Source organism: Thamnophis sirtalis, unplaced genomic scaffold, assembly GCF_051295495.1.
Source record: "Thamnophis sirtalis isolate CommonGarterSnake01/CBP01778 unplaced genomic scaffold, rThaSir2_p1.2 scaffold_7, whole genome shotgun sequence".
Taxonomy (NCBI): domain Eukaryota; kingdom Metazoa; phylum Chordata; class Lepidosauria; order Squamata; family Natricidae; genus Thamnophis; species Thamnophis sirtalis.
This window is the reverse complement of record NW_028261387.1, coordinates 66489028-66512873: the sequence shown is the minus strand read 5'-3', so window position 1 is coordinate 66512873 and position 23846 is coordinate 66489028. Positions and strand designations below refer to the sequence as shown.

General features: G+C 36.1%; 1 protein-coding gene across 1 annotated transcript in view; it reads right to left on the bottom strand.

Annotated features, from left to right (window-relative positions):
• Window positions 1-22356, bottom strand: part of ITCH (itchy E3 ubiquitin protein ligase) — a 48868-nt gene extending 26512 nt beyond the window's left edge. Inside the window, exons 1-4 of the mRNA XM_014053151.2 lie at window positions 22252-22356; window positions 6182-6272; window positions 1696-1837; window positions 64-188 (exon numbers count right to left, since the gene is read on the bottom strand). Of these exons, the coding sequence (XP_013908626.2) occupies window positions 64-188; window positions 1696-1837; window positions 6182-6251 (337 nt within the window). The 5' untranslated portion in view covers window positions 6252-6272; window positions 22252-22356. The remainder of the gene's footprint in view (window positions 1-63; window positions 189-1695; window positions 1838-6181; window positions 6273-22251) is intronic.
• Window positions 22357-23846: the final 1490 nt, after the last annotated feature.

Genomic DNA, 23846 nt, shown 5'->3' with positions numbered 1-23846 from the left:
TTAAAGAGAGCTCCATATATGTAAAAGTATATCATTTTCAGTAATTTGTTGCTACATACTTACGTTTCATATTATTTGCTTTTAGTGTCTCCTGAATGTCTAGAGTGGCACTTCCAAGTAAGATATCTGATTTCAATGTTTGATGACTCCATACACGAAAATGTAGCTTGCTAACAGGGGAGACAATTCTAAAGAAGCAGAAGCAATATTAAACATACTTTTCTTTCCTTCATTTAAATTATGCATCAAAATACCACAGAAATATCTATATTGAAAGAAGTTGCTAATAATATAAAATGTTGAAGGCTGGAGTTTTTAAGTGAAATATGAACTCTAATCAAAGTGTTAGTCACTTTACTATGTTAACTTCCTTTTTAAAGCTTTTTTTTAACACACATTTATACTAGTATTTTCAGCTGCCGATCAAGCATTTTCTGTAAGAAAATATTGAACTGTGGGAATATTCAGTGGTATGTTATCCAACATATAAATCTTTTTTAGTTATTTCAAAACAATATAATGAATAATTTTGAGTTCTTTCTTCCTACAATTGCTTACCCTACTCCAGAAGTCATTCCAGTGGACTACTTCTTTTTCTTAGCAGCCAAAAAAGCTGTTAAGGTTTTGACATTTGCTTTAATTAAACTATACTATTTTGGCCTTTAATTGAACTGAAAGGGGGTAAATTTCTACAAACTATAATGTTTGATACCTACAGATCATGCAACAAACTATTACAATATTGATCATTCCTGGATTTGGCTTTTCTTACAAATTTTTGGCATTTTTTTCTGGCACAATATATAGTAGAATATCCAGAGTCTTAGAAGTATCTCTAGAAGTATTTGTTTTATTGATTTTCAGTATTTTTATCCATTATTTTAATGGATGCTAAACTGATAACTGATATACAGGCTGTTACTGAGAAACAATTCATTAATGTTTCTTCTGACACTTCCTTGTAAAAAAACCCCTCCCTGCCAGTATCTCTCCCTGAATTTTGGATTAGTATGCACAATAAGTGCCAAGAAGTTAAAGAGGAAGCTACGAATATACTGATTCCATTTACAACAGTTAGTCAATGTTTTTCTACAGTTGTGGTTAGAAATAATAAAGATCAATCAAAAGTAAATGTTAAATGACAATTGAAAATAGCTACCTTAAAATAAAACCTGGATTTCAGGAGTTATAGAAAAGTTAGCAAGCTTCCCATTTAAAGTAACTCATTTCCAATTAAAAGGTATTCTTTTATAAACTCGTAATGTTTGTCATTGTTTTGACAAACACATTAACATTTAGTAAACACTGATATATGTACTTCTTTCCCCCTTATTTTAGACAGTCGTGGCATCAAGTAGCCTGAGAACTCGAGTCATTTATTAGGTTTAAAAGGCTGCCCAAATGGAGACTTTCTCCATTTATTTGGGGACCAATAGTTTTTAGACAGCAAATAGTTATGTTCTTCTTTCAGACTAATGAAAGTAGGAACTTCTAAGATATTTGATAGATTATGTAAACTGGGTAAAATGTCTTTAAATTTATCCAACAAATTTAAATAAACAAAATTCTGTGCCCATGAACATTTATACTCTTTCCTTATAAGCACTGCATTTTTCCATTATCAATATTCATCCCATAATATTATCTGATTGTATTTCCATTTTTCTTAGAATGAAATGATATTTCTCAATTTACACTGTAAGATGCTGTTTCCATTTTGGACTGTTGGTATTGTTGCATTTTTCTGTCTTCTTTGACTGACCATCAACCCAAACTTCCACATATGGGCTGGGTCCGAACCACTTGTTTTTGTTTTCTTTCAACTTTGCAGAAATAACTTGAAAAATAAGAAAGAACAACATAGTCAAAAACAACCTGCATATAGGTATCACATTGTTTCATATTATTCAGTTCATTTGTGAAGGAATGAAGCATTTATTACAGCTCAAAACTAAACTGAAAGATTGGAAAGATGTCCAATATTTAAAACAGATAGCAACATTATAATACAGATCATAAACACATTATTTAGAATGGAGGCCGGAAAGTATGTTATAGCTCCTTAAGTGTGCATTTCATTTGAATAAGCTAAATATGAGAATGAATATTAATATGTTTATATTCACCCCACCCACATGCATATTCTGACATTAATAGGTTGCTTATTAGTCAAAATTATATTGTGTATAAAACATTTTTTTTATTTTGTATGTAGCTCTTATGAAGTTTCTGAAGCTATTATTTTCATTTAAAAATTGTTCTATGCTTATTTTTAGGTGCTCAGAAACTTAAATGTAACTGTAAACAAATTTAAAGTATGTATATGTATGTATTTGTATCCTGCATTAATTTTACAAATAACTCAAGGCAGTGAACATATTCAACATACCTTCCTCCTCTTACTGTCCCCAAAACAACCCTGTGAGGTTAGTTGGGATAGAGAGAGCATGAAGCCCAAGTATATAGTGATATCAATAAGCATAGTCATGTGAAAAATATACAGCTTATTAAAATCTTGGAGTTTTTTTAATACATTTCAACATACATATATTTGATCTTCATTTCAATTATATTGATAAAGGGGAAACAATGCAATGAATACCATGTACCATTTACATTTTATAATCCATTGTGTAATTTAAATTAACATAGATGAAAATTCTGCATGGAGGAAAAAGTAAGCACATTGCTATATTTATCGGTAGCTCAGCTCAGGTGAAAAGGACATGGAGATTTCAAACCGCTACCGAGGCCAGTCTGTCCAAGCAAGTTCAGCAGAAGAGCAGAATGTAAGATATTGAAAGAAGTCTTTGAGATTCCCAGAATTGCATCACATGACCTACAGGTAGCTCTTACCACTGCTGATGTCACAATGCATGAATCTACCATTAGAAGGAATCTGTACCAATCAGATCTACATAGAAGATATGCCAGGAGAAACATTTGCTATCCAGAAAAAAAACACCAGGGCAAGACTGAAAGTTGCTCCTGAACACCTAGGCAAAAACCAGGATTTCTAGAAAAATGTGCTTTGGAGAGATTAACCAAAGATTATTTGGTCACAGCACCAGAACATATATTTAATGAAAATCAAGACAGCATTTCAATAGAAGAACCTGATACCAACTATAAAGCATGTTGGTGGAAATATAGTCAGAGCCTGAGAAGCCCACCATCACAAAATTGTTTGTTTGTATGTATGTATGTATGTATGTATGTATGTATGTATGTATGTATGTATGTAATGTATGTATGTATGTATGTATGTATGTATGTATGTATGTATGTATATTAAATTTGTTTGCTACCCATCTCACCACACGATGACAAGGAAGGAAAGGAAAGAGAAAGGTAAGGTAAGGTAAGGTTCTGGAATGAGCAAGTCAAAGTATGGATATAAATCTATGGGGGTGATCTGACACAGGTTGCAAGAAAGCCCTCAAACATTGCGGGGAAAAATTTATATGGAGAAATGGGGGGAAAAAATCTTTGCAGTCAATGTCAGAGACCAGTTGATAGTTATAAGAAACATATACTTGATGTTGTTTCTGCCAAATGGGCCAATGCCAGTATTAGATCTAAATATTATATATTATTATAAGTATTATATACAGTATATATATCTGTGTTCTAATTAGCTCTATTAGATCTACTGTATTAGATCTAATTTCATGACTGTATATATAAAAATAATAGTGACAGAATTAGGCTAACATCTAACATTCCCCCTAACCATTTTGTTTTGATATTAACATCACTATACCAGCTCAATTTGATTTAAAAAGTGTCAAGTCTCTCACTTCAATTATAAAAATGCAAGAGAACATTAGTTTTTGTCATCCTTGCCAAATTTAGAACACTCCTGCTAAGTGGTGATTTTTAGGCCAAGCATGAAGAAAATGAGCTTATGCCACAAGATTAATACTTAAGTGTAACATAACTTTCTTTTCATAAATGTTAAACCATTTATTTAAATTTATATAGCTGAACAATCTCGGATTTGTGGCTCAACTGATTAAAACAAGAAGGAACAGTAAACAAAATTAAACAAAAACAGTATGTATACTGTATATAAAAAACATTAAAAGGTAGAAAATGTATTTAGCAACAGTACAATTAATGCATCACAACCTATACGGGTAGTTCTCATTTAGCAAAGACATTTGGGACTTGCAACTTGGTTCTTAAACAAAATAGTTGGTAACTGAAATATGATTTTAGCGTTCACTTCAATTTTCCTTTACTTTATAGTTTGTGAAGATGGTAAAAGCAAGGATTGGTTGCAAAGTTACTTTTTTTATCAGTATCGTCACTGTGAACAGTCAGTAAAGAGGCAATCACTAAACAAGGACCACTTACAAAGTCATCCAGTAGGTTCTACACTACAGCCAGATTCCCAAGTATGATGGCAAAACCATGTCTTCAGAGTCCTCGGAAAAGCTAGGAAGGGCATGGTAAAATAGCTTTTCACTTTCTGCCTGTTATATGTACCAGTATCGTTTTACCAAAGGTATTCATATTTTTTATCAGCAAGGCCTCTTTACGGGGTATTACAATGTACACAGATGTACTTTCCCTTAGTGCACAATATAGGATATGAGTGGAGAAGGGCACAAAAGAAAGGAAGCTATCATTAGCTGCCTCCATGACTCCATCCCCTTGCATTCAGTCAAGGTTTTCCAGAGGGCTGATTCACTCATAGGCCAGCACAGTTCAATGTTAGCTAATGGCAATGTTAGCTGACAGTGTCGAGTGCCCATTAGCTAATGCAGCTCTGTAGGTCATCATGTAGATCAGGCCAACAAAGTCATACTCCTAAGGATTTTAATGGAAAATGACTTCCATATCCACTATGTTTCTCCTAGATACTTTTATTTTTTTTTAGTTTGGAATTTCAGTCCAAGTACATATTTTTAATCATTTGAGGAATCCCTGTATTGTGTTAACAATAGTAGTAGCTATGATAACACATGGTATGTCAAATCTTTTTTCATACTTTCTTCCAGCCAAAATCTGCTGATCATATCTGATCAAATCATACCAACACTAACAGCTATATTAGCAACAACATATAAATGATGGTAATTCCAATGGAAGAGGTTTAAAAAAAACTGCTGAAGAAAAAAGCATCGCCTTCAGATCTTCTAGTTCAGAATATAAAATCTGTCCAATAAAAGAGTATAAACTTTTGCCTTTGGTATTATAACTGATTAAAGGAAGACTTTCATTTAGAAGCCCCTAATATATGCAGAAGTCATGAGTACTTAAAAAGGCAAGCAGTATTTCTAAAATGTTTCTAAAACAGAAAAAAACTTTCAAAAGAGGATATAGCATATATTCACAATACCATCTATGTACTTCTCTAGTACAATGGGTTACTGTACTTCTACTTTGGATTATTGCAAAGTCCAAATGAGAAATGACAAGAGAGCAAGTGACCATAAGCAGAGCCTCCCCCTTTAGGAATGAGTGCACAGGGTGAATTTGTATAAAGGCCCCCACACCCACACCCACCCCAAGCCATGACTGCCATCTGCTCTTTAGGACCGGCAAGTCCAGAAGGACACACAATTTCTGCAACAGCTCTATTGAGGAGTACTACCCATTGACAGTTAAAGACAGCAACACTCTAGAACCAGGGGACTCCAAACCCAGAGACACTTTCTCTATATGGGGCTGCCCTTGAAGATCATCCCAAAAAATTCAACTGGTCCAGAATGCAGCAGTTGTCATCTGGTGGGATATCCATAGCTTCATCTACTGTACGGAATAGGGAGATACAAAGCTGAGATAGGGAAAACTGTATCTTTCTTCCTTCCTGAATGCTGTTAAAACATAGCTCTTCCCACATGCATTGTGTCATTATGTAAACTGAGCCAAGCTTTTTTTTCTTGAGAGGATAATATCAAGGTATTGGTGACTGTTAAGAGTTTTAATCTTGCATTTTTATTAATGTATATTTTGTTTAATTCATGGAAAATAACTATGTGGCTAAAAAGTGAAACTGATTTGATAGCACATAATTAATCAATGTGTTTGTTAGCTGCCTAATGTTGTTTTATATAATAAAACATGCAATATATTCAAACACAATAAAAAAGAAACAAAATATTTGGAGATGCTGTCAGAGACAGTATCTAAATCAAACCACAGGACTGGATAGATAGATAGACAGACTTACCAGTTACCTGAAGCTGTGATTTCATAGTTGGTCCACTGATACACTCTGTTTTTGACCCATTTCCAGCCATATCATAGGAAGGAACATGAACCTAAGTAAAAAATTCAATAAAAATACTATTTTAAGAACAAACACTACACTCCTTAACAACATGGTAGGACAGTCAAGTATATATATAAACTGGTTAAATCAAGGGAGCACCAGAGACACATATAGTCAATAAAGAATATGTGTTGATAAAACACAGAAATGAAATACCAATATTAATTGAAAGTAATTATAACTATTAACACAATTATTGTCAATAGTTCTGAGTATTTAATAGGGTAAATTGTAAAAATGATCTCCTTTTGTCCTATCTCAGACAGATTCTTGTTAGCAAAACAACCAGTAGCAAGGAAAGGAGCAATATGGGCAGTCTAGAAACATGAAATATAAATAAATAAAAATAAAATAAAGGCGAAAGAAAAATAAATTTGCGTTAACATGGGACAAAGTAAAGATATGCAAATTATAAAGTAGACTAATAATTACTATAAAGCCAAGAAGGTACGTTCAAGAAAAACAATCACTAGATTATTTTTACGACCTCCATGCCACCTAATTCAACATATTGTATTTTACAACAGTCTTATACTTAACCAAAATTTAGATAGCTACTACTTCTCTTAAAAATAATGTCAGGATGGTGAGGCCCAAATTTACGTAAATGAAAGACTACTACGAAGCTCAATATAAATTATTTTTTGGTTGTTTTACGGGCTAAAGAAGGTGGCATTTCTTCCATTTTCAAATACACCAACGTCTTATAGTGGTTACACATAGGTTTTGAAAGATATCCCACAGAAATCAATACTGAGCAACGTTTCACAACAGCCAAATAATTAATTGTTCAAACATTTTTTCTAATATATTAATAATATGTACTTGAGCAACTATTTTTCCCACTTCAGTATTTGCCTAGACTGATTGCTTTTGCTTGGCATGCTTATTTTCAAGGCAAAATATTAATCTTCATAGACCATCATAGGTCCTACATTATGTGAAGAAGCTCAATATTGTCATTTTTTTCTTGTGAAAAGTTTATGTTTTTTAAACTTGCAAGGCTAGCCCAAATATATATTAGCAGATCCCAAAGGAGCTGAGAGAAGAATCTAAAGTACCACTTCCAACTCCTTATCTTCATGAATGTTCAATTCTTTAGTTAATTTTCCTATCTTTATGTAATACCCCTTCATCTTTTTGGAAATGCACAAAGAAAACAATGGAGATATTCTTCTTACTAACTAATATGACCCATTAACATTTGCTTTGTTTTACACAAAAAGGACCCATGAATAATTCATACAAATGAGCATAATAACCGTAGAGGATAGAAAGAAGCCAAAACCTCATGTATCCTTCATTCTCCCTGCAATCAATTCTCAATTCAAACTTTCCCAAAGCGAATATTTCTGATGATGAAAGAATACATAAAATCTTTAATTCACTAATTTTGCTTGTAACAGATTTATGGTATGAAAAATGGAGTAAGAAGAAGAAAACAGAACTGACTTGCATTTGGCTTTTTGGTGTTTGTAAATATATATATATATTATATATATATCCGAAGGACAGAGAATGGAAGTGTGATCTTCCTCCCATATTTGGGCATACCAGGGGTTGTGACTTTAAATATATACCTTTCACCCTGGCCTGGCTGATAAGGAGTCCAGCTCTGTAGCTCAATGGTTAACACATCTGCCTAAGAGGCAATAGAGCACAGGTTCGATTCCCAGCAAGGGTATGGCTAGCTGATGAGAGCTAAATAGCTTGAAATAGATCTATACTAGTCTCCCTTTATTTATTTATCAGCACAAATATAACAAATGTAACAAAAAGGCAACAGTAAAAAATATTGGGTTTCTGTCTCGATGGTCTCTCGTGACGAGCCGAAGGACAGAGAATGGAAGTGTGATCTTCCTCCCATATTTGGGCATACCAGGGGTTGTGACTTTAAATATATATATCAGTGAAGTGCAGTCAGGGGAGGCAGAGCCTCACCACAGTCATCATGAAAAGAAAAGAAAAATGGAAAGGAAAAAGGTTGCGCTACTTGCTGCCAGAGTCACAGTGGATGACTCTGCTTAGTGCTTAACTGTTTAAAAAAGCCTCTAAAAAAACACCCTCTACAGGAGGAGGCCGGAGAACCACGTGCCTCATCTAATCTGACTTTATGATCACTCAAGCAGAGTTAAGCAAGGGTTAAAAGCTGAAAAATTCCTGAGGTAGGTGAGGCATGTGGTTCTCCTGCCTCCTCCTGTAGAGGGAGTTTTTTTAGAGGCTTTTTTAAACAGTTAAGCAGAGTCATCCATGACGACTCTGGCAGCAACTAGCCCAGCCTGATCTCAGCTCTTGCCTTTTTCTTTTTACATTTTTACCTTTTCATGATGCAGGCAAGAGCAGAGTTGAAATCCTCTGTGAACAGCTGGAAAAGGTATGTGTACTTGTGGGCCGGAGGGAGGGGGAGGAATTCAAACTTAATCCTCCTGGTGCAACTGTGTGTGTTTCTTTGTTTGAGATGAGTGAAGAGAGGGAAGGGAGTAGGAGAGGCAGGGAGGGCAGCCCGCCAGCTCAGGCAGGTGAAAGTCACTTTCTTTCGCCCGCCTCTGTATCCGCAGCAGCCTTTTGCCCGCGGATACAGAGGTGGCCTTTTGCTGCGCTTTCTTTTGCCCGCCTCTGTGTCCGCAGTGATGGACAGAGAGGTGGGCAAAAAAAAGCGGCAGCCCGCCAGCTCACCCGCCTGAGCTGGCGGGCTGCTGCTTTCTTTTGCCCGCCTGTCAGAGCTCAGGTGGGCGAAAGAAAGAAAACGCTTTAGTCAGTGGGGTGTCGGGGGAGAGGAGAGAATACTCAGGCATTCTCTCCTCTCCCCTGACATCCCACTTTCTAAAGCGCTTTCTTTCTTTCGCCCACCTGTCAGAGCTCAGACAGTGCAATGTCGGGGGAGAGGACTGCCTCACCAGCCATAAACCACACTGCACGTCACACACACACACACACACATATGGAGGGAGGGAGGGAGGGAGGGAGGGAGGGAGGGAGGGAGGGAGGGAGAGAGAGAGAGAGAGAGAGAGAGAGAGAGAGAGAGAGAGAGAGAGAGAGAGAGAGAGAGAGAGAGAGAGAGAAAGGCAGGCAGGCATAAGCCTGTGAATGACTATCCTTAAAAGTGGAGTCTTCATTGTATTCTTTCCAGTATTAGATAAGAGTTGGCTGGTTATTCTGCCCGCAGTCTCCAGCTGCAACATGGAGATCCTTAAGGCAGTAATATAACAATTGAAGACAATGTGTTTAAGATTGTTTGAATATTTTAAAGCATAATAATAATTAAAAGGTTTGTGCATAAGCCAGTCTTGGTGGTCCCAGAGGTTATTGGTACACTGGGTCCATACCAAAATTTTGTTTGAAAGCTCTTAGAAAATATGTATATTGATAAAATTTGCAATTGTCAATTACAAAAGGCCACAAAGCTTGGACCCACACATACCATATATTACACTGATACATTGCAATATCCTACAATATCCCTTTGGAAGAACTAGCTAAAGGATCGCAGTTCTGATTTTATATTTTTGTGTACATGATAATAATAATATTAGCATCAATTGCAAAAGACTGCTTGGAACAACTTACATCCTGTGGATGATATTTTTAACAATATCAGACTATTCCAAGTCGAAGGAGCTGGGCAAAAAAGCCAAATCCAGTCTAAACATATGGCTATGTGATGAACAATAATAAATTCTTACTTAGGACTTAAATTGTTAAATTTCCACCAGTCTTAAACTATGAATCTAACAGTAAATTACTCACACATAATAAGGATGATGTATTAAATTTATTTGCCACCCAATTCCAAATTATAGTAATTAATATTCTGCTCAGGAATTCTGCTTATCTCAACTAACTTTAAAAAAATAGTAATTCAGTTTCAACATAACATTGGTGTTGACACCACAAATCTGTATACATATCCAGGAATACACATCTCTCTAATCTGCCTTCCTTCTGAAAATGTTTTGTTAAAAACAATTGAACATTATGATTTCTCTTTGCACTAATGTTAATCACATGAAGCAGTGCCTTTTTGTAAAGCTACATGTTCAATCAGCACTACAAAGACAGGAATAAGTAAACTCATCTAATCATCTAATGAGTTAAGTGAGATTATTTAATCGGGGGGGGGGGGGTTACCTTTCTTGTTGGAAGGACTCTGCGGAGAGACTAAGGCTTATGCTCTCCTATCCTATATTGCCACCTCCTAATATGACTGCAAGGATATTTGAGAAATTTATTTGTATATATCCTGTCATTATTATTTTTATAAATAACTCAAGGGAGCAAACATAACAAGTTTTCTTCCTTCCTATTTTCCCCACAACAACAATCCTGTGGGTTGGGCTAAAAAAGTGACTGGCCCCAAGTCACCCAGCGGCTTTCATGCCTAAAGCAGGATTAGAACTCGCAGTCTCCTGATTACGATTTTGATTACCATTTGTCAAAAATATTATTCCGAATTTCTGACCTCAATAAAGAAAAAAGCAGCTACCATTGCTTTTTCTTGATTAAAAGACAAAACAGTATTTTGCATGGATAACAGAATCTGCTTTTAAATGAAAGTTGAGATCTTCATAACAAAAGCGTGTTTTTATGTAAGCTGGACATTACCAGAAAATCCACATTTACAGGTACAACTGCATATTTCTCAAATCTCACAACTACAATTAACTTATTTTAAAATTTTATTTCTTATCTGAGGCACAGAAAATCTGAGTTTTTACTACTCCAGAGTACTGGGAGATGAAAGTCTCATTAAAACTTGAAATTAAAATAAAAAACTTATAATGTTGGTGTGCATGTATACTCAAACATCTATATATAAAAATATGGGGCTAATTCATAATTGGTCTCAAACTGTATAGATATCTGAGATTTGAACACAGTTCCACAGAAACACAGATTGTCTTACTACAAGGGATCCTTCTGGAGGCTAAGAAGCAATTAAAACTGATCATAGCACAATAAACAGTATAATTTCCATTTCCTTTAATATCTTATATATACCACTATTATACATATTATAACAATGTTTATTTTGTTCACTGAAGACTTCATTCTTTACTACTGTACAACCTAAATTTTGAGCTCTTACAAATCTTAATACATTTTGAACAACAAAGAATGAAAATCATATTGTTTGTAACATTAATTACAGTTCCTAAGTACTAGTGTTAACTGCATAGATTAATAAATAGTATAATGACTATAGTTCATAAAAAATATTGTTTATGATTTCTGGGTCATAATCTAAACAACTGATGTGTATTTGGAGGCATAGGAATTTGGAATAATTTTGTAGCTTTGAATGGAATTAGTGTAGAATTCTTATATTTTGAATTTATCAGAAATACTTGATCATGATTCCTCTTTCAAAATGAGAACCAATATATAGAGGTTAAGCTATCAGAAGAGGTGTGTGAAGGTCTGTCTTCAGCAATGGAGGCTCACTGGTTGACTTATGCCAGTTGTGCTCTCTTAGGCCAACCTGTCTCACAGCATTGTTGTGAGGAATAAGAGGAGGAAGCACTCTCTATGTCAACTTGAGCTCCTATACAAAAGGCAAAATATAAATCTAGTAATACATTTTTTAAAATTGGAAATTGACATTTTAATGGATATTTTCAAGTTTTCCTATCAGGTATGACTACTTTCACTCTTATTTAGATTCCTTGATGTTCTCCTCTGAAATTTTCAGACACTATGCCTAGATCCTGCTAATCTGGGAAAAAGGAATATAGTACTTTAAGTATCCACCCCTAAAGAAAAGAAATAAAATATGACAGCTTACTTTCTAATGCAGAAATGGAATGCAATTTTAGAGGAATTCGTATGTTACAACTTTCCATGCTTTCCTTCTACAGTAAAGCTTCCAAATATCAATAGTTACATTTATTAATAATCTAGCATTTACCTAGATTTAAAGCTAACTATAACAATTAGTAAAAGAAAACAATAAAAATCTGAAGTTAAATAATATGAAACATAAATACATAGAAATACAAAATCAGCACATACAGATTCATCTTAATTTACAAAATGAAGTATGATTATCTCAGAAAATAAAAAACAAGTGCTACTAGAGAATAGCTGGTTAAGGAATAGGGTTCTCTATAGGCAGAAAATTTTATGTATTCTAAGAATTATTTTTATAAAACATATATAAACCTTTATATAAACTTTACAGTAAATGTTTGTGTTTAACATATACAAACAGCATATTTTGGACTTTTGACCTGACATCTGTTTGTATCCTATGTGTTCACAACAACGACTACATTGACAACAATGTGATTCTCACAAGATACTTGGCCAGAGGAAAATGTATAACAATTTTCAAAATCCAAACCAAATATTTTACTTAACAAAGTAATCTAATATCTGTAAAGGAGGAAACCAAATTATACATCATAGAATGTTAGAAAAAGATAAACCACTTACGTACCTTGCAAGATCTAGTAACATAACCCCAGGCTGAAAGGACTAGGAGGGAGGGCAAGCAAAAAGCACACATTGCTTCTCCTGTCCCATGACCATGCTGCATGATGGAAGGAAGGAAAGTGAGAAGCAGTAACTCTCCAGCTATCACCCCTTGGGATGAAGCTGCCTATGAAGAGCAGGCACAGCCTTGGGGTATGTGTGTGTCAGGAATCTGGCAGCTGAAACAACTCTACTGCAAGTGTGTCAGCTAAAGAGCCATCCCTCTGGCCTTTCTCCTATGGAAAAGGAAATGAGGGGAATTGGTTCTCCAGTCACCATATCCAAGCATAAAGTGTGGGATGAAGCCAGTCTTTTTAGTCCTGGGAGAACACCAAATTTTCCTCTTACACTTCTTTATCCTACTTCTTTTGCCCGGGAGAGCAGGATTGATAAAAATGATTCTTCTGCTCACTTTGCTTCAATCCTGCGGAGTTCCCCCCTACTAAAAGAATCATTTCCCACTATGACCCTTCCCTCTGCTTCTCATGCCAAGATAGGATAGGGTGTGGAAAAGTGCACAGCAAATTTCTATGTCACCATATTTTCCTGATGGCTCACATACTGGAAAAAAGCACTTTAAGGCTGTTATGTAGAGAAGCCAGATGCTACCATCTACTAAGTTTATAATAATTCATATCGTGACCTATCTCATCCATTTGTACCGGATGCATCAATGTTTTCATTGATGACTTGAAAGCTACCTTTCAAGGCTTCCAGGTCTGATACCTTACATCGTGAAATGCAGGATTTAAGTTGAATACAAAACTAAAACCAGTCACACCAAGATTATTCTGGAAAGCAGACAAATAAGTACTGACAAACTAGTTTCTTCTACTTCCTGGTGTGTCCTCCTAAACATTTCTGCAACTCTCTTTAATCACCCACTATTCCCTTTATCACCCACTCTGTCTCCTACAGATTCTTCTACTCAGAATACTCACCCATTCCTTGAAGTGCAAGCTGACAGAAAAAAGGAGACAAGTAGCTTCTAATCCTCCCAGACTGCCCAGAGTATACAGGCTTAGTTCTGTTATTAGTCCTATTGCTTAAAGCAGTGGTTCCTAACCTTTTTTGTTTGGCCATGCCCCCCCCCCGCCTACCCTTGACATATAATTCTTATTTTACTCAAAAAGTTAACTATACTCGTGCGGAAGAATCCTAAAAGCCATTAACTTGGTTTAAACAAGGTTCAAATTGCCCCCATTAAAAATTAAATTGTCCGCCCCCCTGTGGGGCCTGAGCCCCATGTTGTGAACCACTGCTCTAAAGGAAGTGGATAAGGTCCTTGTATATGTGAATTCAACTACCTAATTATTAGATCCAGGGCCTTCCTGGGTTATTAAGGCTTCCTGGTAAGTGACCAATATTTGGGTCCATTTGAGTCAGCTTCATCAAAGGAGGGGATGGTCACATTATATTCATGCCATCCCTGCTTCTTGAGTTGTGTTCATTACAGATCACTTCCTAGTGCAATTTAAGGTGCTGATTATCAGCTAGAAAGCTGTTCATGGTATAGAGCCTGATTATATGAAGATTCTGAAGAAAACTGTTTCTGGTTATTCTGGGAGATTAAGCAGAAAGGGCATGAGGATTCTTTGGTGCTCTTTGAGCTTGGTTATTTTTTGGCAGACGTTTCATTACCCAAACTAGGTAACACCATCAGTGCTAGAAAGGGCATGGTCAAGATCCTCCAATCAAATAATGTCATCTATCAGAATCTAGGTAATACAATTTCTGTGTTATGATGCAACAGTATGGGAGCCATTCATAGGGCTCCCACACTACATCTGTTCTGGATATTCTAAGAAACATAGATCTGTTCCCAAGCCTGCGTTAATATGGATGCTGAAACTTTGTTAGTTTTGTTATTGATGATGATCATTTTGGGTATATTTGGTTGTTTTTCCTTGTGTATGTATGTATGTATATATGTGTATATGTGTATATGTGTATGTATGTATGTATGTATGTATGTGTGTGTGTGTGTGTATATATATGTATATATATACACATACACAGACACAGACACACACACACATATGTGTGTGTGTGTGTGTGTGTGTGTGTGTGTGTGTCTTTATCGTTTAGTTTTTCTCTACTGGAAATTATCACAATTATCTGCAAATATTTGTAATTTTCTCAATGACAAACTGCCCCAGAGTCTTCCAGGAATCAAGTGGTCTCCAAATTTAATAAACACAAAACACAGCAAAGAAATTATAGATTACTAAATGTACACTGAAAACTTTTCAACTAGGTAAAACTTTTATTTTACGCACATACACTTACAATTTTACCAATCTCCTTACCAAGAGTACTTCGAGACAGGAATAGACTATATGGTATCTGTGGTCTCAATCTACCCTTCCTCACTTGGCTTATAACATAATATTTGCAAGGCAAGCTGCCCTATATTTTTATTCATAAGAATTAATAAGAATGCCTCTGAGTACTGTAATCAATTTTAAAACAAAAATATGTTGTATGGCTGTAACTAACATCCTAACTGGATGCATACCAACTTCTGGATCGGGGATTGGATGTAAGAGGGAACATTCTGGGTAAGCTGAAGGGATTGACAATTTCAGTATTTGTGACAAATTTTATTTCCCATCCCTTCACATTGATTTAATCTTCCTCGTGTTAAATCAACATTTTCTGATTGACCAGGCCTACACTTGTAGGTACTATATGAATAGACAACAATACCCATCAGCCTATTGATAAGATGATTATCAGAGACACATTTTGAGAGAACATCCAGAATATGCCTCCATATTAGCATAGTGGTGACAGAAGCTACAGGACTCTCCTTCAAATTATAACACAGCTAAATAATATTATTTAGCACTTCTATTTGTAGTCTTTCAAAGATGCCATACACATTTGCAATTATACTGCAGGTAATTCATATTTTAGTATATTAAGATTTAATTTTCTTAAAGATTGAAGATTGTAAGAATTTGAACTCCAATAAACAAATATTATTTTCAATTCCTAACACTTGTCTGGAACTACATTTTTATGAAACTCTGGACTCACACCATTAAACAACTAGTTAATCAACAGCTATGTTATACCAAGTTCATGTTTCAGACCAACACACTTAATGTAAAACCTAGACTCAGATAAAAATCTGTCTTTTGCTATACTTTGTCCAAGTCAAATAATGACCTCAGGGGCAAGAGGCTGAGCTCAGAAAACTCCAGGTCTCCCTGGTAATAAACCAATTTTCTCTGGAAGGAAAAAAAAGGAGGCTCTGGATCCACCAAAAGACAAATCTTTGTGAAATTTCGTAAATAGCCTTCTGAACATTCTTCACAGTGAGGCTGTCCATTCCTCACTTGACCAAATATCTCAGATTGAAGGTGGGAGAACTGGAGAAAGAGTCTGGAACATCTCTTTCTTCCTCTATCTGAAACAGATATCTAATAACTGGTTAGTAATTAATAGTATTTTATGTTTAAAAATATTGTGACAATGCAGATCAGCATTTCTCTAATACGAACTCAAACTTTTGAACTTCAGAGGGCAGAGAGTGTTTCGTAGGGCAGGGACTGGCATGGAAAAGTCATGCTTCCTGGCTTCCTATGACAATATATTTAGCGAAAAGGACTAGGAGCATGCTCACCACATCTGAACTGGTAGGCAGTTTTGCAAATAGCATGGCCCTGTGTCATATAGAGCTTTAAATGACCAGTGACTTGATTGCACCAAGAAACTAGAAGTCACACAACAATGGTGTTGTTACATAAGCAAACCTAAGATTCCCTATTACTCTGTGTGCTGTTGCATTCTAGACTAGTTGAGGTTTCCAGGTGACTCAAGGGCAGTCCCAGATAGAATGCTCAAAGTAATCCAGATGGATTAAGACATAACAGACCCTGAGAAAGGCCTCCTGGATCAGGAAAGGGCACAACTGGTGCATTAGACAAATCTGTTCAAAGACCTCCCTAGCCTCAGCTGCCAACTGCTTTCAAGCAGTAGTTGTGAGTCCAGGAGGACCCAAAATTGTGCACAGTTCAGTTCAGAAAATGCCACCCCGTCCAGAGTCAAAGATGAAGGATCATCTGGTCTTGGGATCTAGAAGCTGATAGCCACTCAATCTTGCTAGCGCTAAGTCAAAGATGCGGGTTCCTGTGCAAACAAGCCACCACATCTTTTGTTTGGCTAAGGGTGGAGCTATACTGTATAATTGGGTATCAGCATATTCACAATACCAAACCCTACACTGTTGGAGTCAATCAGACTCCAACAGTGTTGCTTGCAGAGGATGCTTGGGGTTATCCCTGCCCGCCCCCCCCCAAAAAAAAATCCTGTTACAGTGGAGTGCTAGATTTCTTGCAGCATTTCAGTTAGTCTGGCTTTGATATAATATTGTTCATGTTACTGAAACCTCTACATAATAAAATTATTTACTGAAAAAAACACAGGTGAACATTCTAAATAGCAATACAAAACACATTTCAATCTTAATCAGAACTTTATGCCCAAAAAGATGTGAAACATATTGCCCAATCTAGAATCTTTAAAGAAATTCAAGTTCACTTGAATTTTATTTTAAACATTAAGAAGAAGAAAAATGACTGTGGTTATTTTCAAAGAAAATAATGGGACAATCACTGGCAGGGCTTCCAAGCAGTATGAATTTATTCAGCTATTATAGAAAGTGAGCATAAGGCTTGGATAGGCAATTTTTTACAGCTAGTTTTTTAATCACCACTGATGACACTTGGCTATTTTGTTTATTAAGTATTGCTTTAAATTTTCTCCATTACAAAAGGGTGTTTTTCTTTATTTCAATTTCACATGTTTGTAATTATCATGCAGTATAGTTTTGGTTAATAATTTCAACAGCTTCGCTATAAAACACCTTCGTTTGGGCTACAGTACCACCAAGGTGTTGGCATCGATCCATTAAAATATCTACCTGTTCACTGCCAAATAAATCTGAACAATGATACTTTAAGTTTCTGGCCTATCACAAAATCATGATTATTTGGTCAATTATAATGTGATCCTGCTGATTTGATATGAATATAAACTTACTGCTGTGCTAAGAAAAAGCAGAAGCACTGGAATAAAAATCTATAAAATTTTATGATTTGTACACTATAATAATGATAATGGCAATCCATTCTAAAGAGGAACGTTTAAAAATCACAGGGTTTTTGTCAAATGTGGTAAGAGTATTTAAATTATTAATATTTAGCAACATCACTTTAGCTTTGCTTGCATTAGTGAAAAGTCAAAAGAAACAGATTTAAAAAAGTATCTGAAGGCATTCAACACAAAAGTGCATATTGTGACAAGTCAATATATATACCGAAAAACTCAATCAACTTGAAAGGTGTTTATATACCTAAAAAATAGCAAAGTACAAGCTTTAATTTATTAAGCAATAATCATAAGCAATAATCTGCTCTACCTTTTAAGAGATCATGTTGCATATATATAAACTGAAGTCCAACAGACAAAACATTGCTTAACAACCTCCACTCATTTCTAGGAAAAACATCCACCTCTGGAAATGGAAATTCAATCTTGTGATCTTCTATATCTACAAACATGCCATACACTTACCTTTGTGAGATGAGAAGTAAAAAGAAGGCATTTTGCGACATTTAATGCTTGAATCCACAGGATCTAAAATATTCCAATTCCTCCTAAACCAGCTGTTCTCAACCTGTGGGTCGGGACCCTTTGGGGGTTGAACGACCCTTTCACAAGGGTTGCCTAAGACCATCGGAAAACAAATATTTTCGATGGTCTTAGGAACCGAGACACCGCTCCTATATGGTTGGGGGTCACCACAACAATTAAAGGGTCACGGCATTGGGAAGGTTGAGAACCACTGTCCTAAACTCTTTTAGAATTGGGAAATAAAAATGTTAATCCTGATCAAGTTAAGGGGGAATTTGTAACAATAAAATAAAAAATCCAAAAACACTATAACTCTTACCATTTAACTTTAAAATCTCTTATCTGCCAGTGCTGATTTGCCAATCAATTTCCACTATATCATTTCTGTTCCAACTGATTCATGTTTTCAAATATATAAATACAAACTTAAAATCTCTTTTAAATGTAAATACTCCTTAAGAAACTAAAATATTCACCATTAATTATATTTCTAAGCTGGCCAAGTTGGAATTCTTTTGATACTATCTGTTCCCACAAGTGTATTGTGCTACAAAATAGGACAGAACAACTTATTGCTACTTACCTGACAAAGAGACTCTCAGCATAGATACAAACAAAACTGCTATGGATAATTCTTATAAATTGCTTTAATGTGACTAATGTTATGCTCCATGGAATGTTGTTCAACTCCTATCTATTCTAGATAGAAGAACAATTATAAGGGATAATCAGAACTGCAGGTTTGAGATCACATGATAGCCATGTTTTTTAAAAAAATGTTAACAGTTTTAATGTTAACAGTCTTAATCTTGTACTATTGCTTGAGATTTAACAATTCTTCTATTTTAAAATATGTTTAAATTAGTGAGTGCAAATACTGTTATTTATTTTTCAAATACTTAGCACATTTTCTTAAGTGTTACAAGATAAATGATCCTATTCTTCAACAGATTCAGGCTAACTTCGAGACAGGAATAGACTATATGGTATCTATGGTCTCAATCTACCCTTCCTCACTTGGCTTATAACAATATTTGCAAGGCAAGCTGCCCTATATTTTTATTCATAAGAATTAATAAGAATGCCTCTGAGTACTGTAATCAATTTTAAAACAAAAATATGTTGTATGGCTGTAACTAACATCCTAACTGGATGCATACCAACTTCTGGATCGGGGATTGGATGTAAGAGGGAACATTCTGGGTAAGCTGAAGGGATTGACAATTTCAGTATTTGTGACAAATTTTATTTCCCATCCCTTCACATTGATTTAATCTTCCTCGTGTTAAATCAACATTTTCTGATTGACCAGGCCTACACTTGTAGGTACTATATGAATAGACAACAATACCCATCAGCCTATTGATAAGAGATAATCAGAACTGCAGGTTTGAGATCACATGATAGCCATGTTTTTAAAAAAATGTTAACAGTTTTAATGTTAACAGTCTTAATCTTGTACTATTGCTTGAGATTTAACAATTCTTCTATTTTAAAATATGTTTAAATTAGTGAGTGCAAATACTGTTATTTATTTTTCAAATACTTAGCACATTTTCTTAAGTGTTACAAGATAAATGATCCTATTCTTCAACAGATTCAGGCTAACTTTCAGCCCATGATTTCCATATAGCAAGAAGCTCCTTCAATCAGAGTTAGACATTCACTGAGGTAAGCAATAAAACAAATTAAACAAACGGAATTAGAAGGTTTTCATTATCCCATTCCTATGGAACTATATTTATATCTTTTTATTCCAAGTAAGGATGTATGATATGTCAACTGTCAAAGTCCTTTGGACAAAATAAAACAAAATATTCAGCTGCATGAATAAAAATCTCAACAAAATCCTTTAATAGACTTAAATTATCTTTATAATTTTTCTATTATTCACATTACAATATGTGGAAACATACACAATTTTTCACATACAAAAAAGTTTACTTTAATGACAATATTGATGATCTAAGGTTTTCCACATTTCCACATATATAATATTTTAAGTATTTTGCAAATTGCTCTTTCTGCGCAATTCAATGTTTTATATTATCTGAACTAGATCTAAACTAAAAGAAACCCCTATTTTCAGTTATACAGTAAGAGCACCCTCAAAATATAGCAGTTGCACACTTCACTTTCAAAATAATGACTCGATTGCTAATTATTCACTGAATTTAATACTTATCTCATAACTTTTTAAGAGGTGAGGGAAGCATTTTAGCTTTGCGCCTAGAAGATTCATCCTTTAGGCAGCAGATATATTTGGAATGGTTAACATCTTAAGTCGAAGTGTCAAAGCAAATTAAACATAAGAGACGTGTCAAGGGAATTACAATTCAGCATAGCTCCACTAAACCTTCTCAAATACATAACACTTTAAGGATAGAAAAGAAATTGAATCAAAGTTCACTGCACTGATCAACCTAATAATCGAACTATTTGCTGCCTTCCAATGGGGTGGAGAGGGCAGGTGATGGATTTGCAACACTGTACCATACATTACTTTGGTGGCTTCATCAATTAGAAAAGGCATGCATACCAACAGAGGTGAGAGGCAGTGTTTGCCCATACAGTAACCTATAGACACTGAGTTAACACAATTGCCTAGTTTCACACAATACAATCCATCACCAACTAGCCAGCCACATTTTGGGCTAACCTCCACAACTCATCTAATCAGACAGTCAAAGAGCAGAGGGAAAACATTCAAGTAGCAACTAATAATATAGAATAGAATAGAATAGAATAGAATAGAATAGAATAGAATAGAATAGAGTGGAGCAGAAAGGAAGGGAACAGAATTCTTTATTGGCCAAGTGTGATTGGACACACAAGGAATTTGTCTTTGGTGCATATGCTCTCAGTGTACATAAAAAAAAAGATACATTCATCACAAATCATAAGGTACAACACTTAATGATGGTCATAGGTTACAAATAAGCAATCAAATCATACTAGGAAACAATATAAATCGTAAGGATACAAGCAACAAAGTTGCAGTCATACAGTCATAAGTAGGAGGAGATGGGAATGATGAGAAGATTAATAGTAATAGTAATGCAGACTTGGAAGCCAAATGAAAATAGATGACAAGGTCAAGAAGAAGAAATGGCTCAAGGTTCAGTATCTATATAACCAATCTCGATTTATACATGATGTACAATGACAATAAAGGCTATACTATTATTATCTGTAGACAATCCATTGGGGCACTCCAGAAGCCCAGAACCTTTTACCAGCCCTTCCTCTGTCCTGCATCCAACACCCATCCCACGATCACCCAGTCGTGTGGAATCAGAGCCTATCATAATAGAGTCTATCAAACTCTATCGCAGGGCTTGTCAGCTTGAAGAATGGACACCCTCGGGTCCTAAAAGTGCGCCAAGAGCTGTCATCTCATCGACTTTGAACTTTATTTCAAATATTCCTCAGGGACAACCCGGGCGCTTCGGTGGGGAAACAATACACCGATTCCCAATGCCGTGGATGTGTCAGAGGAGGGGTGAAGGCTGAGGAAGCAAATCCTCACCCCACTTGGGAGACACAAGTTCACGGACGACCCCGGTAAAACGGGGAGGGGGAGCAGCCACGCTCGGAGACCCTGAGGGGGGCATAAGCAATGAACCCCCTCTTCCTCCCTCATTATTCCTGCCTACCCTGGAAGAACCACCTGCTACCAAGCTCTCCTTCCGCATCCACCGCCCCCCCCCCCCAAGACACGGCCTACTTCAGGCTTTCCCCTCGCCTCTCTCCTGACAAATTCCCCAGAAACGTTTGCCCAGGCCGGAAAAACAGCCGTCCCTCACAGCCCAGCCCTTCGCCAGCCCCCTCGAGCAGCGCAACGGATTTCTTACCAGCTCTGAAGGCGACGACACCGCGACTAAGATGGCAGCCAGTCCAAGTCCAAGCTTAAGAGAGCGACTCCCAAAGCCGGGAGCCAAGGACGCATGCTCCAATAGAAAGAGTAGGGCTTGTGTGGGGGTGTGTTGTCGCACGGACGAAGCCGCGTATGACTACAATTCCCAGGAAGCTGCTGGGGAGTGCCGGTGTGCTATCATAGACTCCCGGGTAGAACCGTCTTTGACAAAGGAGTCGACTTAGATTCGCGCGCGCGGACCTCTGCTTTCTTGCTGTTTTCGTAGTAGTGGCGTTAGTTCTCGAGAAAATATATTAGGAGAATCATGGCCTTGACAATATATTCCTTTAGTGGTGTTTCTCACTAAATATTTTATAAACATTATACATTATTTAATATAAATATTAAATAAACGACGCTCTAGAGCAGTGATCTCCAACCTTGGCAACTTTAAGACCTGTGGACTTCAACTCCCAGAGTTCCTCAGCAAGCTGCTGAGGAACTCTGGGAGTTGAAGTCCACAGGTCTTAAAGTTGCCAAGGTTGGAGACCACTGCTCTAGAGCAGTGTTTCCCAACCTTGGCAATCTGAAGATGTCCGGACTTCAACTCCCAGAATTCCCCAGCCAGCTGGCTGGGGAATTCTGGGAGTTGAAGTCCGGACATCTTCAAGTTGCTAAGGTTGGGAAACACTGCTCTAGAGCACTGCACACCAAGATAACTAGACACAAGAACATCGCTCTGCTAAACACCATCACTCTGCTAAACAAATAATTCCCTCATCATTGTCAAACTATTCACTGAGGCTGCATTACTATTAGTCTTCTCATCATTGCTATTACCCATCTCCTCCCACTTATGACTGCAGAACTGTAACTTTGTTGCTTGTATCCTTATGATTTATATTGATATTGATTGTTTCCTGATTGCTTATTTGTACCCTATAACTATCATTGAGTGTTGTACCTTATGATTCGTGACAAATGTCTTTTTATGTATACTGAGAGTTTACGCACCAAAGACAAATTCCTTGTGTGTCCAATCACACTTGGCCAATAAAGAATTCTGTTCTGTTCTATTTGTCTAGATCTCGCAGAGCTTTTGCTATTACAGCTATACTATCATATTAATGTTTGATTCTAGGAAGATATTTTTACTCCTTCAACTCCCCCCTTATTTGCATAGATTTTGTGCTCCCTATCAATATAATCTTAGTTTATTTAATATTCAGCAGCAGATCAGCTTTTGTATTCTATTTCTTCATGTTCAGCCAGAGGTTCTTTCAAGTCCTCCTTGCTTCTATCTGTAAAAGTGGTACAATTATATACATTCCAAGACATCATACAGATTCTTCAAATTAAACAGCCTGGTCTACTTACACTTTTTTAAGGGCTACTACAATTTGTACAATTCAACTCATTCAAAAACCTTGTGTAATCAATCAATAATAAAGGGGAGGGGGAGCTCTCATGCCTTTTTCATTGTCAACCAGAAATTAGTACTGTGATCACATGTACACTTGCATCTTATGAATGTATCTGGTATTTTTTGATAGTTCTTGTTCTATACATTGTTGAAGTCTGGATTACAAACTT